General features: G+C 52.7%; 1 protein-coding gene across 1 annotated transcript in view; it reads right to left on the bottom strand.

Annotated features, from left to right (window-relative positions):
* Positions 1-1,513: 1,513 nt before the first annotated feature.
* DISP3 (dispatched RND transporter family member 3) overlaps positions 1,514-16,507 on the bottom strand; it is a gene marked incomplete at both ends in the record, with an annotated part of 29,898 nt that continues 14,904 nt past the window's right edge. The window contains 12 exons of the mRNA XM_080921287.1: positions 1,514-1,876; positions 2,606-2,772; positions 3,267-3,380; positions 4,004-4,163; positions 9,031-9,176; positions 9,638-9,764; positions 10,540-10,712; positions 10,815-10,945; positions 12,569-12,753; positions 14,012-14,148; positions 14,796-14,909; positions 16,383-16,501. Of these exons, the coding sequence (XP_080777413.1) occupies positions 1,514-1,876; positions 2,606-2,772; positions 3,267-3,380; positions 4,004-4,163; positions 9,031-9,176; positions 9,638-9,764; positions 10,540-10,712; positions 10,815-10,945; positions 12,569-12,753; positions 14,012-14,148; positions 14,796-14,909; positions 16,383-16,501 (1,936 nt within the window). The remainder of the gene's footprint in view (positions 1,877-2,605; positions 2,773-3,266; positions 3,381-4,003; positions 4,164-9,030; positions 9,177-9,637; positions 9,765-10,539; positions 10,713-10,814; positions 10,946-12,568; positions 12,754-14,011; positions 14,149-14,795; positions 14,910-16,382; positions 16,502-16,507) is intronic.

Raw genomic sequence — 16,507 nt, forward strand, 5'->3', positions numbered from 1 at the left:
CCAGCGGGCCTTGACCAGATCCCCTCTTTTGATTCCCAGGGGGACCAGCCCTCCTGTCAGAGCTGACAGCCTTCTGCTGCAGACATCTGTGGTGCCTTCATGGTGCCTCAGGAAATGAATACCAACTCAGAGGAGAGCGTCTGTTGTGTTACATGCAGGCCAGTACCAGCCTGATCGCTTCATTTCTTCACTGTGGATGGTGGGTCCAAAGGTTTGATATGTCCTCAACAAACACTGGGCACCACACCAGGCATAGCTAGGCAAGGACACAGTGGTCTCTGTTTTACGCCCCAGCCCTCCCTTCATACCCACTAGTGACCAGGTGAGCAGCTATGCAGACTGCCCTGGATTTCTTCCTCACCCTCAGGGATCTTTCCTGATCCCTGAACTGTCCCGTTCCGTCTATGTCCAGCTTTATAAGACACAAAAGGCACAACACCTATGCCAGGAAGAAATCCGGTGGCTGCCACAATGCCAAGGTTTCAAAATGCCCAACAATGGGGCTGGATGGACCCCATAAAGCCACAAACATCTCCTGGGCGCCACCTACTTCCCGCTGGGAGGCCAAGGATTCCTGTCCCTGTACTGGACACCCTCTACCCACTCGTGTGTCCGTCCAGGTCCGGTGCCACCCTCTGTCTGTGTCAGGCTGCGTGTGAACACTTAGTTATTTCAATTTTAAGAGAATGGAGCCAGGGAGGCTGAAAATGCTTGTGTTAACAGCAGCGGTCTGCAGTTTTGTCTCATTTTAATAGGGACCACCTGCCACAAGCAGGTGGCAGGCACAGCCAGCTCCTCCCCACGTGTGTAGCACCCCCGCCACACACCGGTCATCTGCTCTCAGTCAGGTGGGGTCAATGAGGTCAGGGTCTGTGGGGACAGTTGAGCCACAACTCCAGGGAGGTGCTTCGGAGGCTGGGGCTGGGACTAGGACATGCATGATCCCAAGAAGTGCCTGTCTCTGCTGGCCTGGACCACGCCAGGGTCAGCAAACACTGGGTGCATAGAGCTGGGGGGGTGCCCCCCCGCCCCGTCCTGGATCTGCTGTGCTCTTCCTGCAAAAGCCCAGGGAGGCCGGTGCTATGAGGCAACTCTGGCTCTGCCCTGATCCAGCCACAGGGTAGCCCCTGCCTCCTGGTGCCTTAGTTTCTGCATCTGTAGAATGGCTGGTCCTGAAATGCCCGCCCAAGCAGTTCACGAACACTGAAGCAGTGTGAGAGGAGAGAATCCACCTGCTTGGTGGTAACCAGGTACGGGAGGATGGCTAGAGTTTTCCAGGGCCGGGCAGACTTCAGCGAGGGGGCCCAGAGAGAATGGGGGTATCTGATTTTACTTCCAGTCTGAGTGGTGCTGAAGGTGGTGTGGTCCCACATAGCTCTAGGTCCCAGGTCCATGAAACCTGGGAGTGGAGCTAGCTGGAACTGGGACAGGAAACAGAGAGCCACCCTGGGTCTCGGATCTCCTCATTCCCTGCTGCAGGGCAAGGCGTGTGAGTCAGGAAGCAAACGCAGGGCTATAGCGTGGCCCCGCTGGGCAGGGGGATCTTGTAGCCACTGCGCAGGAGCACAAGACAGGCACCCAGCCCTAAGGCTCCTGCCAGCAGCACGGCGCCCAGGGCCTTGAGGAAGGAAGTCCTGGTCCGGGTGAAGGAACCGGGGGCCATGATGCCCAGCAGGGCGGTGCTGACGGTGAGCGTGTAGAGGATGGACACGCCCGTGTTGAGTGCCACGATCTTCCCGAACTTGGCAAATGGGGCGATAATGCAGAAGAAGAGTGGGACGGTAGCGATGACGGTGGTGAGCGCACTGGACACGATGGCCACGCCCACATGTCGGACGGCCTCCAATGTCCTCCACTGGCGCTGGGAGCTGGCATCCTGAGACAGGAGAGAGGGAGCTAGGGCTGAGCATCACTGTGGACAACAGGCTGGTGCTCGACTGTGGGGCACGCCACCTGCTGCCCCAGGCTGGCTCTGCCTGAGAGGCTCCCAGCCCATGCTGAATGTCTGTAGGACAGGAGGGTATGCATGGTGGGTCCTCAAAAATGGGAGCTCTGACAGGAGTTATTCTATCCTTATAACCAAAAAGTGATTAAAAGTACATGACTTAATTTTAGTCTTAATTTTTTATCAGTCTTTACATCAAACCGGGAATTAAAAAAAAAAAGGAAAACCTAAACTGTGGACAGTTAGCTTTAGTTGTTACCTTGACACAACCTAGAATCATCTGGGAGAAGAATCTCAGTGAGGGGCTGTCCACACTGGGTAGGTTTGCGGGGTATCCTTCATAGATGTAGGAAGACACAGCCTACCATGGGTGATACCATTCCCTAGGCAGGAGACTGTGAACTGTGTAGCAGTAGATTAGTCAAGCTGATCCCAAGCAAGAGAGTAAGTGAGCAAGCAAGAAAGTGAGTGAGCAAGACAGCATGCATTCAATTTTTCTCTACTCCAGACTGAATATGTATGTGGCTAGTTGTCTGGAGTTTTTGTCCCGATCTGTCCGTAATGACTGACACGGCTTGCCCGGATGGTCACTATGGGGGCACTTCTGTTGACCTAAGGTGGGAGCTGAGTCAGGGATCAGGTGTACACAGGGCTGCTTACCTCAGCCTGCTGTGGGGGTAGGTTCTCCCCGGCCAGCAGGTAGCCTTCTACCAGATGGACACAGTAATCCACAGAGGAGCCAACCAGGATGGACAGGGAGATGGCCTCCACAGCACCCATCTCCCAGCCGCTCCAGTACATGATGGTCACCACGAGGCAGACAATGCCTGTAAGAGGGACAACAAAGGTGTAGCCTGGGCCTTTTCCTGCCCATGGGGTTCTAGAACGTCCCTGGGAAATGGAGACATCTAGAGTCAAGAGGGATGCTGGTGTTCAGTGGCACGGAAAAGGGGAGGGAGGAGGCAGGTATAACAATACGCCACTCACCTAAATGATGCCACACATAGATACCTGGCTCTACTCAGGGAACACAGGTAGTTTCTGTGTGTCTCTGTCACACAAGGTCAAGCTGAGGAATTTTTTTTTTTTCTTTTTTTTTTTTTTTGGTGCGGGTGAGAATTGCAACAGGGCCTTTGCTAAGACTGGATGGCCAGAGGGCCAGAGGAAGTTGTTGGAAGAAAGGGAGACCCCTACCTGGCCCCACCCCCACCGGCCTGGCCCACTGTTCCACCAACCACATACCCACCCCCAGCCTGCTGTCTCCTGCCACGTGCCCTGGCCGACCCCATCCCTGGTGCTCCGTCACCCTGGGCACACATACCTAGGATACTCAGGAGCACAGGCAGCAGGAGGAGGACATGAGTGGTGAACACAGCCACCGCGGCCACACAGATGAGCAAGGAGAGGACCAGGCCGTACAGGGCGCTCTGTACCCCTGAAAGGTAGGGGAGAAGGGGGCTGGGGGTGGGGATGCTGCAGGGTGAGGAGACTGCAGCTCCCCTTTCCCCCAGTACAAAGGATACTAGGGTTGTAAGAGGGGGCAGTCACAGCAGCTTGGCCACCCTGAGGCGAGCGGCCCCCCAAGTCTCTCTGCTGCAGCGTGGGCTGCACACAGGTAAGTTTTATTTGGAGTTCGAGGAGGTAAACATGCCCCCAGAGAGCGGTGGCCTGGGAAGGGCCATGGCATACTCTTAAAAAATTGTTACAGTATGCACGTACCCGTGTGCTGGAGCACATGTATAGAGTGTGTAGAGCTCAGAGGTCTTTGTGAAGTCATTTACTCCCACAGTGGGGTTTCAGGTGAGACGATGAGGCTCACACTACCAGTGCTTCTACTCATAGAGCCGTCCAAGTGTTACTTAAAGATCACACATGGACACAGTCACCCGGCAGGAAAGAACCCACACTCTGGCCTCTCCTCAGTGGCCGCTGCATAGCAATTCACTGGGGTTCTAACCCAGGACTCAGGGTAAGGGGGGGTGTCTCACAGAGAGCGGGTAGCTGCCTCTGTGTGGCTTCCCACCTCCTGGCCTGGGGGAGGGGTGGGCTCGCACCCACCTATGATCTCCATGAAGATCTGTTTCCAGTGCTCACAGGTCTGGAAGCCTCGGTGCAGGGCTGAGCCCTCAGGGAAGGTCTGCAGCTGCTGCCGGAGGAAGCTCTCCCAACGCAAGTAGTCCGAGTAGGTCTGGAAGGAGGACTTGCCCTTGTATGTGGTCTGCAGGAGACACGAGCTGGTGAGGCTAGTGGGTCTGCTTTGCATCTCCTAAGGACAGCTACTCTGTGGCCACCAGTGGAGAGTGCCCTGTGAATATGTGGGCACTGAGCCATCCCATCTGTGGCTACGAGCTCTCTCAACGTAATACTCACTTAGAATATGCCATGCTCCCCTGTACCACCCTTTGCCTCTTCAGGAAGCCCTTCCACATGGCCCTAAAACTTGTTAGGGTCCATCTCCTCTGAGAAGCTTCCGTTTTGTTCAAGATGGACTTCCTCTGGGCTCTCAAGCACCTCTCCAAATACCCAGACTTCCTCACAGCTCTCAGCATATCTGGTCGGACACCAGCCTCTTGGCTGAGGATGCAAACACATGAGGCAGCGTGCCGGGCCACAGTGCACAGCCCTAAAAAGGATCCAGGACTCTCTGTTGCCTCAATGATTCAGGTCAGTTTTTCCTACAAAATAGTCTTAGCCTCAGCATGTCTATACACAGATGTGTGTGTGTGTGCCCATGTGTGTGCTCTCTTGCATGTGTGCACAAGTGTGCAAATGCACTGAAGGTTAGCTTGGCAGGGGACGCCATGGTGGATGATCAAGGAAGCTCAAGGTGATGAAAAACATTTCTAATTTCCAGTTCATTATGGCACCAGCCTGAGAAAAGAAAGGGGTTCCACCACATGCGACAGTATAGATGAACCCTGAAGGACTTGATTCTCATGAAAAGGACAAATCCTTTTGATTCCATTTGTGTGATATCCTTAGTATAGTTAAGCACATGCACAAAGAGGGTTGCCGAGGGCTGGGATTCCTTCAGCGGCAGGAACTTGGTGACCAACGTTTTGCAGACAGATCATCTCAACAGTGACAATGTGCTTTTCTTTCTTTTTGAGGCAGGGTCTCACTACAAGATCCTGGCTGGTTAGGAATTTCCTATACAGTCCAGTCTAGCCTCGAACTCACAGAAATAGCCTTGTCCCTGCCTTCCAAGTGCTGGGATTAAAGGTGTGTGCTACCATGCCTGGTTGGTGATGATTTTTAATGTCATAAAGATAGGCGAAATGTGGGATGGCCAATCTCTATTGTCAACTTGACTGGATTTAGAATATATTAGGGTTTGCTGAGACACGCCTCTGGATATGTTGAAAGTATTTTCAGGGAGTCAGAGTAATTGAGAGGAAATGACCCATTTTGGATATGAGTGTCACTATCTCACATGCTGGGATCCTAGATTGAATAAAATGTTAAAAGGAAGGTGCTATTAGAATGTCAATATTCTTTCTCTGTTTCCTGCCCCCCCCCCATGGCAGGAAGTACTCTGTTCTATCCCTACTCCCAATTAAGCATTTAGGTCACAGTAATAAAATGCTAATGATACAGAAAAGTGGTACCAGGAGTGGGGTTGCTGCTGTAACTAAGTCTGACCATGCAGCTCTGAAGTCCCTAAAGGTTATAGGAGGGATTTGGGAGATCTTAGAGCCATGGGCTAGAAAAACTCTAGAATGTTCTAAACAGAGCTTACTGGGAGAATATGGTGGAATGCAGACAGGAATGTGAATGGTAAAGACTGTGTGCTTGAAGTTTCAGATGGGAGCAAGGAGCTAGAGAATTAGGCTAGAGTACATTCATGTTATATTCTGTCAAAACAACAAAACATTGTCTACAACTTGTCTACTATGTTCCTGCAATGGATAATTTTAATTGTCAGTTTGAAATAATCTATAATTACTTGATAAGAAGCTCTCGGTGAGGGGCTGTCTATGATGTCAGGTGGGCCTGGGACATGTGTGTGGGAGGATTATCCTGAGTATATTAACTGAGATAAAACCTACTCACTGGAGGCGGTACCATTATCTCAGTAGAGAACTTTGAGCTGTATTAAGTGTGGAGCTGAGGAGATGGAGAGATGACTCAGCAGTTAGGAATACTGGCTGCTGTTGTGTGGGGGCAGGGATTGACTCCCAGCACCCATATAGTGGTTCACAACTATCTGTAACCACAATTTCACAGCATCTGATGCCCTCTTCTGGCCGCTGTGGGCACTGAATACTTGTGTACAGACATACATGTTGAGAAAACAGCATTTTCACAAATTAATAATAAATAATAATACATTTTTAAGGAGTGGAAAGCTGAGCACAAGCATGCATACATTCATTGTTCTGTTTCTTGACTACAAGTACAGGTTGACCAGATGTCTCAAGCTCTTGTCATTGTGACATCCTTATTAGGATGGGCTGTAACCTGGAACTGTGAACAAGAGTAAAGCCTTTCTCTCTCAGGTTGCTTTTGTCAGGGTATTTCATAGCACCATGCAGGGCAGTTTTATGTCAACTTGATACAGGCTAGAGTCATCTGAGGGCATTTTCTTAATTAGTGATTGATGGGAGAAGGTCCAGCCCATTGTGGTTGGTTCCATCCCTGAGATAGTGGTTCTGATTTCTATAAGCAGGCTGAACAAGCCATGGAGAGCAAGCCAGGAAGCAGCATCCTTCATGATCTCTGCATCAGCTCCTGCTTCCAGATTCCTGTCTTCCTTGAATTCCTGTTCTGACTTCCTTCAATTATGAACAGTGATGTGACATTGTAAACCAAATAAGTCCTTTCTTCCCTAACTTGCTTTTTGGTCGAGGAGTTTCACTGCAGCAATATAAACTTTGAGTAGGACAAACAGCGACTGGAGATGACATAAAGACAGTCTCAAAACATCATGAGAGGATGCCTTTAAAGGTGGTGGATTAATTTGGCTGAGGAAGTTTCAAGACAGCATGGCACCGTGGCTGTGGCATGGCCAGTACTATCCACATCTACAGTAAAAATGAGGATCAACAAAACAAAAATATAAGAGAAGGATTTGAAGAATATGCAGCCTGTTCATAAGGGAAGCCTAGTTGAAAGCCGTAGGGTTGTTACGTAGATTAGCACTATTAAGGAAAACCCAAGCAGTCTGAGCTAGGAGTGTAGGAAAAGCTTTAAGCCCATATCAGGAATTAGCTTCACTCACTGTAGACTCCACTGCTTGAAAATGATCATTTGAAAGACTTTGACAAACATGGGGCCACCCAGGGAAGTATTTTCCCAAGTTCACCTGGGCACCAGAGGCTACTGAAGCCGTAGTTCAAGGGCTGATGTCAGACCTTGGTATCATCAACATGGTGCTGATTTGCATGAATGCAGGATGCAAAGAGGTCATGAAGCTTGTAGTTGTCCTTTCAATTTTGCAGGGGCTCACAGCTAACACCTTCCCTTGAGTCTCTGAGCAGACTCTGAAGTCAAGACTTTTGAAAAAAATGTCAGAACTGTTAAGAATCTATTTTCATTGTAAGATGGACATGAGCCTTTGAGGGCACTAGGGGTAAAAGATTGTGGCTTAAACTGATATATTTAGGTGTTAAGTTGACAAGGGTTTGGCTTAAAACACATTCTCTTTATTGTTAATGGCATCATATTTAGAAACACCCAGGAGACAGCAAGGAAAACTTGTAGGTTTCTAGAAAGTATTGAGTGAGGGAGAAAGACTCGTTCCACAGGGACGAGTGTCCCGGGCACAACAGAAGAGAAGTTGAATGCAGTACCAGTGGCATTCTCACTGTTTCCTGGCCTACAGAGATGTGGTCTCTACCGTCCACTGCATCCTTCTTTCCACGATGGACTGAACCGTCTGAAACCATGAGCCAAAATAAATCCTATCTTTCATAAGTTGTTTCCTTCCTTCCTTCCTTCCTTCCTTCCTTCCTTCCTTCCTTCCTTCCTTCCTTCCTTCCTTACCTCCCTTTTTTGGTATCAGCTACAAAAAGCCAACTAATATAGACGTCAAGTTTTATAGTGTTTTATCAAAAATAAGAGAGGTGACTTTGACTCACTGGGTTAGAGGTCTCTAGTCCACCTGACCTGGATCAGAGGCTTTGGTAACACAGACCGTGGGAGACCGCGTTGGGGGCCTGAGAACAGGCCCTCCCCTAAATTCATCACCTGGTCTTTATTTCTGACACCCCAAGCAAAGTGTGTTATCTCCATGTGTCTCCATAGCAGCCAGACTGGAAAACAAAAGGCTTTAAAAAATCTTAAAAAAAAGATTTACCTATTTTGTGTACATGGATGCTTTAATCCACACGTGTATCTATCTGTATAGCAGAAGAGGTCATCTGATCCCATGAGTCTAGAGTTACAGATGATTGTGGGTGCTGGGAATTGAACTCAGGACCTCTGAAAGCACAGCCAGTGTTCTTCACTGCTGAGCCATCACTCTAGCATCTTTTGTATGTTTTGTTTTTCAAGACAGGGTTTCTCCGTGTATCCCTGGCTGCCCTGGGACTCGCTGTGTAGTCAAGGTTGGTCTTGAACCCAGAGATCCACCTGCCTCTACCTCCTGAGTGCTGGGATTAAAGGTGTGTGCCACCACTGCCCAGCTAGGGAAAGGTTTTTAAATCCTGCTTCGTAGGTGGAGTATAAGAGGCCAGAGGGAGCTGGGGATCTGATCCATGACATCAGTCAATCACACAAAGATCAGGTAATGGCTGGACCCCTGGTTTCCACATGGAGGCAGAAGGACATCTTGTCAAGATGCTAAAGTGCCAGGTCAGGGGATGTGCCTGTGTGTAAAAGTATGTATGTGTTTGTGTGCATATGTTCCTGTACCTCCCTTGGCAGGGCCAGGGATCATCAAATGACAGTGGAGAGTCTCCTGGTCCTCCTTTATCCCTACGGGTGTTAGAAAGGATGAAGATGTGCAGTCAGATGGGGTGGTGCCTGACACTGTCAAGTGCTAGCTAGGACCTCAGGCCAAAGCCAGGGTAGCTTTCTCTTGTCTGAGCTGGGGGACGAGACGTCTTCAAGAGAAGCACACTACACAGGGGCCCCAGGCTCACCGACTCAAAGGCCATGGAGATCCACTGCACACGGCCCTCTTTGACACCCACTGCCCCATGGGATAGCTGCCCTGGCAGCAGGTTGGGCTCAGGCAGCTCCTTGCACTCGGGGTGCAACATCTGCAGGAAGGAAGAGATGCTGTACCCTGTAGGAAGAAGCGAGAGGAGGTTGCGGCAGGAAAAGCGGCCAGTCCCACACAACACATCTGGGTGGACATACTTGCCTGCCACTCAAGCTTCCAGTGTGTTGGCATACACCAGGCAGGGTCACTGAGAGACCTACAACCCATACTTGCCAACAGGGTGGAAAGTGGTATTTTTAAATCACTGTAGTCAAGTAGCCTTTGGACCAGCCAGCCACTGCCCTCAATTCTGGGAGAGCTTCCCCTGGAGGCACACCTATCTATGTATTTCACTAGCACACCCCCCCCCCACCGCAGCATTCCGATGCTTTTGCAAGCCTGTGCACACTTGGACAGCGTTTGTACGGGGCTGTGAGTGCCTCATGGACACACTGCAGTACAGACACCCAACCAAACCCTGGGCACCTGTTATCTAGCACTACCAAGTGGACGGTGACCTCACATGGTCCCCAGCCCGCACATACCTGACGGCAAGCACTGGGCCCCGCCTGGCTTCACCAGCTCCGAGTTGCCCGCGATGGCCTTGCAGAGGCGGCACAGGTGCCCGATCTCTTTGAAGAGGTCAAAGCTGCTGTCGTAGATGACGCTGCCCTTTCCCAAGGAGACACACCGGCCCGGGCGCTCAGTGAGTTGCGGACTCAGTCCCAGGCTCCCCTGTCCCCACTGTGGGGGGACAGACCCTGCAGCATCTCCCTTGTCCCTTGTTACCACCATGTCACGCCCTCACGTGGATACCCATGACTCCCTTCGCTTGGTGCCTCTGGCACCTCTGCTTGCCCCGTAGCCCCCTGGTCCCACCTCTGTTCTTCCTTTCTACTGGACTTAACGCTTTTCTCCCTTGCTTGCAGCCTATCTTGCATGCTTACCTGCCTCCTCCTCGGGCACCCACCCCAGCTCTGAATGTGGACAGTATCCCTCTGACCGGAAGGACAAGCCTCATCCTCTTCCCTTTGCTCCTCGACAGACTGCACCTGACATGCCTGTGCCCAACCGAATAGGACCTCTAGTGACCTGCCAAGCCTTTCAGTCACACGTGGTCAGTGATGTCAGCATACAGAGCCCACCCAGAGGAGGACAGCCCTCACACAGGATTTCTCTCATCTGTCCCACCAGCCCCCAGTGAAGACTAGGCAGCCAGTGTGGGTCCCCAGATGAACCCATATTCCTGAGTAATTCCCAGTCAGCTCTCCCCCTCCAGGGGAACAATGCTCCCTCAGAGGCCCGTGGAGATCCTGTGTGGGCTGGAGGAGCTGTGTAGGAGTCAGGAGTGTAAGTGAGGGACCGGGCTGCCAGGTCAGGCACAAGTGCCTGTTCTCAAGTCTCCGCTGCAGCTGTGACCTTCCACATCTGCCCAAAGTGGCCGTACCGGGTCCCCGATAACGTGGTTGTCCATCGGCTGTGTGCGGTTGATTCCAATGATGCCAAACACCACGAAGACCATGGCTCCCGTATCCACCAGCGGCCGCACCGCAGGCTTCCCACAGCCTGTGTTCACGCAAGGGTTGAAGCCAAAGGTGGCAGAGATGCGGGCCTTGGGTACTGCAGGAAGAAGGGGAGTCAGAGCCAACACTGAGGGCGGGCCCAGGCTTCTGAGGTTCCCCCTTGATCCCGTCCTCCAACCCCGGGATGTGTCCCAAGTACCTTTGTCACTAGGCACATAGAAGAAGCCCTTGGTGGGCCCATCGGGGCTGGAGCTGAGCAAGCAACCAGGGGGTGCCACACACAGGCGCCCGTGGAAGGGGGGCTTGTGAGACTGAGCAAAATACAGCTTCCTGTGGAGGCAGGGAGGCCAGGCTGAGTTGGGAAGGCCAAGAAAAGTCAAAGGAGGTGAATTGAGGATGATGGGCTAAGAAGTCCAGGAAAGGTCAGGGGAGGCGAGTCAAGGTCACTTCAGGGGCCAGGGAGGGTGTCCCCCCAGCATAGGGGCAGAGGGTGCCAAGGGGTCTGGGGATTGTTTTGGTTCTGCCTCTGCCAAGACCAGCAAGACCCCGATCGAGGCTCTCTCCTCTGGCTCTCAGTCCCCCCCCCCACCCCCACACAGGAGGGGAGGGAGCACAAGTATCCACTTTTAAAACTGTCCCCCAGAGTTCAGGGAGGACCAAGAGCAAGCCTCAGTGTCTCCCGTCTGTAGCCTATTCACCTATTGACCCACTGACCCCGTTGAACCTGAAGAGATGAGGAGTCTTGAGTTTGCCACTGGCTTCTAGCTCTAGATTGCTCATCCGGGAACTGCCAGCCCCCAGGCCATGGCTGTACATACAGAGCAAAGCCTGGGCCTGGGCTCGGGAGCAGACAGTCTACCCTGAGACAGGGGGATGCTTGGGTGGAAAGGACCCAGCCAGAGTGACCTCACCGCTCGCTCCTCCTCTCTTCACCTCTCTACTCCAAACGGAATCAACCTGTTGGGGTCAGGGAGCTAAGTGCCCTGAAACCAGTTCCTGTCAGACCCTGGTCTCCAGGTAGCATAGGTGGTGAAGACCTGGCACTGAGATGCCCCCCTGAAATGGGAGCTGAGCTGTTCCTGAGTGTGACCCCTAGTCTGACAGGAAGCTGCTGCCTCACGGTAGCTGCCTGTCTTCTGGGGAGGAGCTTGTTACCCCATTCTGCCCTTAGCATGCTGACACATAGCCATACTGCGTGTTTGTAAAATTAATGGCTGGGTACTTGGGCTAAGGCAGCCCTACCTGATAAATAAGGCTATGTTCATAACATGAGGGTATAAAGCCTGGGGCGGAACTGCCCTGGGGACTTGGGACCCCGTGACATGGAGAACGGAGCTCTCATTCAGCAAGAATGAGTTACTTTGAGCACGCCAGGGGGTAGACATTGAGAACAAAGTGCAGCAGGTATAACCTCTGTCACTCCCCAACAATCTAGAAAAGGGGCACAAGGAAGCTGTCTGCTTATTAAGTGTGGGTGAGGGCCTTGGATAGGAAGTGTGGGCACACATTCATCCAGCCAGCAGAAACCTACTGAGAGCCTGTCATGTGACAAACACCACAGGAAGTGCAGCCTGAGGGACACAGAACTGGGGTTGGATTGGTCACATGCCAGACCATCATGACTGCAGGTGGCAATTGGGGCCAGAAACAGCAGCAGGTGCTACATGGAACAGGGGCTCTGCAAAGAGACAGCCTCCCCCCGGAGGTGGCATCAGGCTAGAAATTTGAATCCAGAGGTATAAGGCTCCAGGACATGAGGAGAATGTTCTGTGTACAGGGAATGACTGTCAAGGCCACGAGGTAGACCCAGATGGCCATCGTGACCCTGCAGAGCTGAGAGGAAAAGTGGCAAACTGGAGTGGGGACAGTCATCTTTGCCAGTGTCCCCACTCCTAGAGAGAGAAGGGAAGCGAAGCCATGGGGGTCCGGGTGCCACGTCTGCATGGCTCTTACCGAGTGTGCTGTTGCTCCTTGGTGGCCACGTAGAAGCTGAAGTCAAACTTCCAGCCCCTCCTGGCGTCACAGGCCAAGGCCGTCACCATCCACTTGTGGGAGGGGCTCGCCTCCGGGAGCAGCCCTACTGTAGACATACAAGCGGTCAGCTTCTTGGTGAAGTCACCAAAAGGCGCTCTATACACCTAAGCAAGTGGGTTGACAGAGACAAGACACGTGACTCGGGGAGGCTGCCTTGGCCTGCCCGGCCTCAAGGTCTGTCCCCTCCCTCCTCAACCTATCTCCCACCCTGTCCTGGTTTCCAGAGCTCAGAGGCTTAAACTTGAACTTGAAAGTGGGCAATGTCTCCTCTCTCCCTCCACCCCCTTTCTCTCTGAACCTCATTTCTTTACCAATGGGGTGGCCTTAATTGGTGACTTGACACAACCAAAAGTCATCTGGGAAGAGAGTCTAAATGAAGGACTGTTTATACTGGGTTGGCCTGTGGGCATGCCAGTGGGAGATGTCTCAAGTTAACTGATGTGGGAAGACCCAGCCCACTGTAGGCGGTACCATTCCCTAGACGGGGCTCCTGAACTAAGAATGGAGAATCAGAGCTGAGCACAAGCAAGCGCACATGGATGCATTTATTTCTCTCTGTTCTTTACTGTGGGTGTGATGGGACTAGCTGTTTGAAGCTCTTGCCTTGATTTTCCCACAATGATGAACTGTGATCTAGAATTAATTACAAGCTAAAGTAAATCTCTTTCTCCCCCTAGTTGCTTTTCATCTGTTTTTTTTTTTTTTTTTTTTTTTTTTTTTTAATGATAGCAAGAGAAGAACTAGGATACTAGGTGTCTTCTTGGGAGAGGCTCTGTGCCTGAATCTAAGGACTGAGCCTAGGCAGGATGGACAAAGCCCTTGTGGAATTAGCAGTAGAAATGGTGTCAGATTCCGGCTGGGCCAGATTCAGTTGGACAGGACCAACGGGTGGGAGATGTGGCAGGGAGAAGGGCATCCTTAGAAAGGAGGCCAGGTAGGGCTATGAGGGAGGGGTGGATTTGTGGCAGAGGGCAAATTTGATGATCCTGTTGAGGGGATGCTGAAACGGGGTGTGGCCACAACAGGCTGTCTTCTGAGAAATCTCTTTGTTATAGGATGAACTATGGGGCTGTCGTGTGGACAGTCACCACATCCCAGAACTCCAACAATGTCTTTCATATCCCCATTCCATAGATCAGGAAACTGAGGCTCAGAGAGACTGAATCACCTGCCCAACAACATCAGGGTTACAGAAGGCAGAGCTAGGACTCAGACCCAGCTCTGTCTGCAGACCCCGCCGCACATCCGACTGCTATGGCGGACACTCATAGAGCCCCCGCTCGCTGCCTACATGGCCAGCGCCCACCACTATGGCACCAATGGGCTTTCCTCAGTAGTAGCTCCATGACGGCCTGGGCTCACCTGGAAGGATGGCACCTCTCCATCTCCAGGGGACACAGCTTGCCAGGGCGCTGGTAGGCTGGCGTTGAGGGAAAGCCTATAGACGGCTGGGCGGCCTATGCTCTTTACTTTGGAGATGTACACGGTGCTCATGGTCTCTGAGGATAAGCAAGGGATGGAAGAGGAGAGGACGGTGACTGTGGTGGCCTCAGGATGTGACAAAAGGCCACTTTAGCTGTTGGCTGAGGAGCTGAGCGCTGGCCTTAGGCTGATCCCCAGGTGCTGATGCTGTCCCTCTGTACTAGAAAGGGTCCATAGGAAGGATGATGGGAGGTGACAGTCATAGATGGGACGGTGACAGTGATGGTGGCAGGTGGTAGAGGTCACGGATGGAGTCACACCCACGGTGGTGAGATACCAGCAATGGGACAATGTGAAAGGTGTGGCTAGGTCTGCTAACGACATGGTGACAATGCCGTAGGGTGACAGGGAAAAACATAATTGTCCACTGGGATTACTTCATAAATTTCTCCCAGGAACCTTTCTAACGGAGACCCCTGGAGAGGTGAGCCAAGGCTCAGGAGACCCCCCAATACCGGCTCTCAGGATGGTGACCAGGGCAGGCTCATGGAGGCTTCCGTAGGTAGACATTCTAGTCAGGGTGGGCGGAGGAGGGGTTGTGAGGATTCTGAAGTTTACACACGCTCTCTCTTAGCTAATCCATGGGAGTATAGGCTGTAGATGTGACCTGCTCTCCACATACAGTCAGACACCAGGGGGAACCAACAGACCCCACCCCACTCACCCTGTGCAGTGCTCTCAGGCCGGCTGGCCCAGGAAACCCCGGAACCTCTCTTCTTCTTCTCCAGGGATGTCCTGACATTGTTCTGAAGGCTGTGGGGCTTCTCCTGGAACAGACCTGTTCCCCCATCCCCCACTGAGTCAGGGACATGGGAGCCTCTGTGGCCACGTCTAATGGGCAAGGAGGATGGGCCAGCGTCTATGAAGGGCCATCGGCTGAGGGAGTGGACATCGGTGATTTGAAGGAGAGTCAACGAAACCAAGGAACGCAGCCAACGTTTACTATGTCTCCATCTGGAGGGGGACATACAGCGATGTCCCCATGTCCCCTCTGTGCCTGGCTTTCCCAGTTCTATCGGGTGAGGGTAAGGCTGGGCAAGGGCCTGCCTTGTCTTAGCGCTACAGGTGACGCTTTGGTCTAACCGAGAGGAATGTCACACTTTAAAATAGCAGTCAGTCCTCATGGCCATCCCGAAGCAGGGGTTATCAACCTCATCAGCAGAGAAAGCTGTGGTTTCGAGGACCAGGGACTGCAGGGACCAGGAAGGGAGAGGCCGCCCTTTGTAAAACCATAATCCTCTTTGCTGCCACACCAAAGGTCTCCCTGAAAAGGGGTTCAGGGTGTTGTAGGTACAGGGATGAGGTGTCTCTCCTACAGATGGATGCTTTGGGGTCTGTCCAGCTGGGAAGTGGAGGTATCAGGAGACAGGCAGGGGGTCCCGGGGGGTGTGTGTTGTGAAGAGGTGGAGCAGCTCTGAGCCCCAGTGGAGACCTGGGGCTGGGCTGGGGCTGTGCATGAGATGCAAGGCTCCGGGTACCTGCCAGAGCTGCAGTCTGTTAGCATGCGTTCAGCTCCTGCCGTGGGCAAGGGAAGGCCGGGCTAATGGGAACAGCGCCCTGATTAAGCGCAGGCAATTACCAATTACGGCAGCGGAGTCCTGGAGCTGCCCACGTGGTCAGTTAAGTCTCTTTGACCCTTGTCCACCCCTGCTCCGGCCCCACTCTCCCTGCCCTAAGGGCTTAGACCAGACACCTTGAAAGCCATTCTCCACCATCCTCTCAACACCTGCCTGTCAGCATCATCCCCAAACGCTGACTCCTTAGCTCCTCCATGACTCTCGTAGACATGGCACAAGCCTCCTGCCCACCTCCACCTGGCCCACCAACCCCAACCCCCCAGAACCCTGATCCACCCATCAGGTGAACTAGTTTCAGCTCCTGCAACCCTACCCTTAGTCTACACTGCCCTCAGCCTAGAACCCTTGCCCCTGCTGGCCTGGCCTGACTCACCTTCTCTCTCTCCTCTGGGTCTAACCTACTCTTTCCTTCCCCAGCTGCATTCATTTGATGACTCATTTTTTAAGTGTCTGTTTAGACACCTCCTCCGGGCAGCCTTCCAGGGTATTCATGCCCACAGAGCACCCAATCCTTCCTCCACATCTGCTATTGTAACAGCTTGTCCCTGACTCTGTAGTGTGGTCTGACCCTGTAGATGTCCGACCCTCCTGCTCACCGCACCTTTGCAACCTCTCAGGCCAACAGTGGGCTCAGCCGCCACAGGAGGCCGGAGCGGCCAGCGGGGGATCCTCACCTGAGCAGGTGATGCAGGATATTCCCTCAGCGCTCAGGTTGTACTTGAGGTCCAGCAGCACCTGAATGTTGGTGTCGGGCCGGAAGAGCAGTGGGGCCCGGCTGGCCGGGCGGAGCCGGCTGGCG

This window comes from Micromys minutus (genome assembly GCF_963924665.1).
Source record: "Micromys minutus genome assembly, chromosome: 9".
Classification (NCBI taxonomy): Eukaryota; Metazoa; Chordata; class Mammalia; order Rodentia; family Muridae; genus Micromys; species Micromys minutus.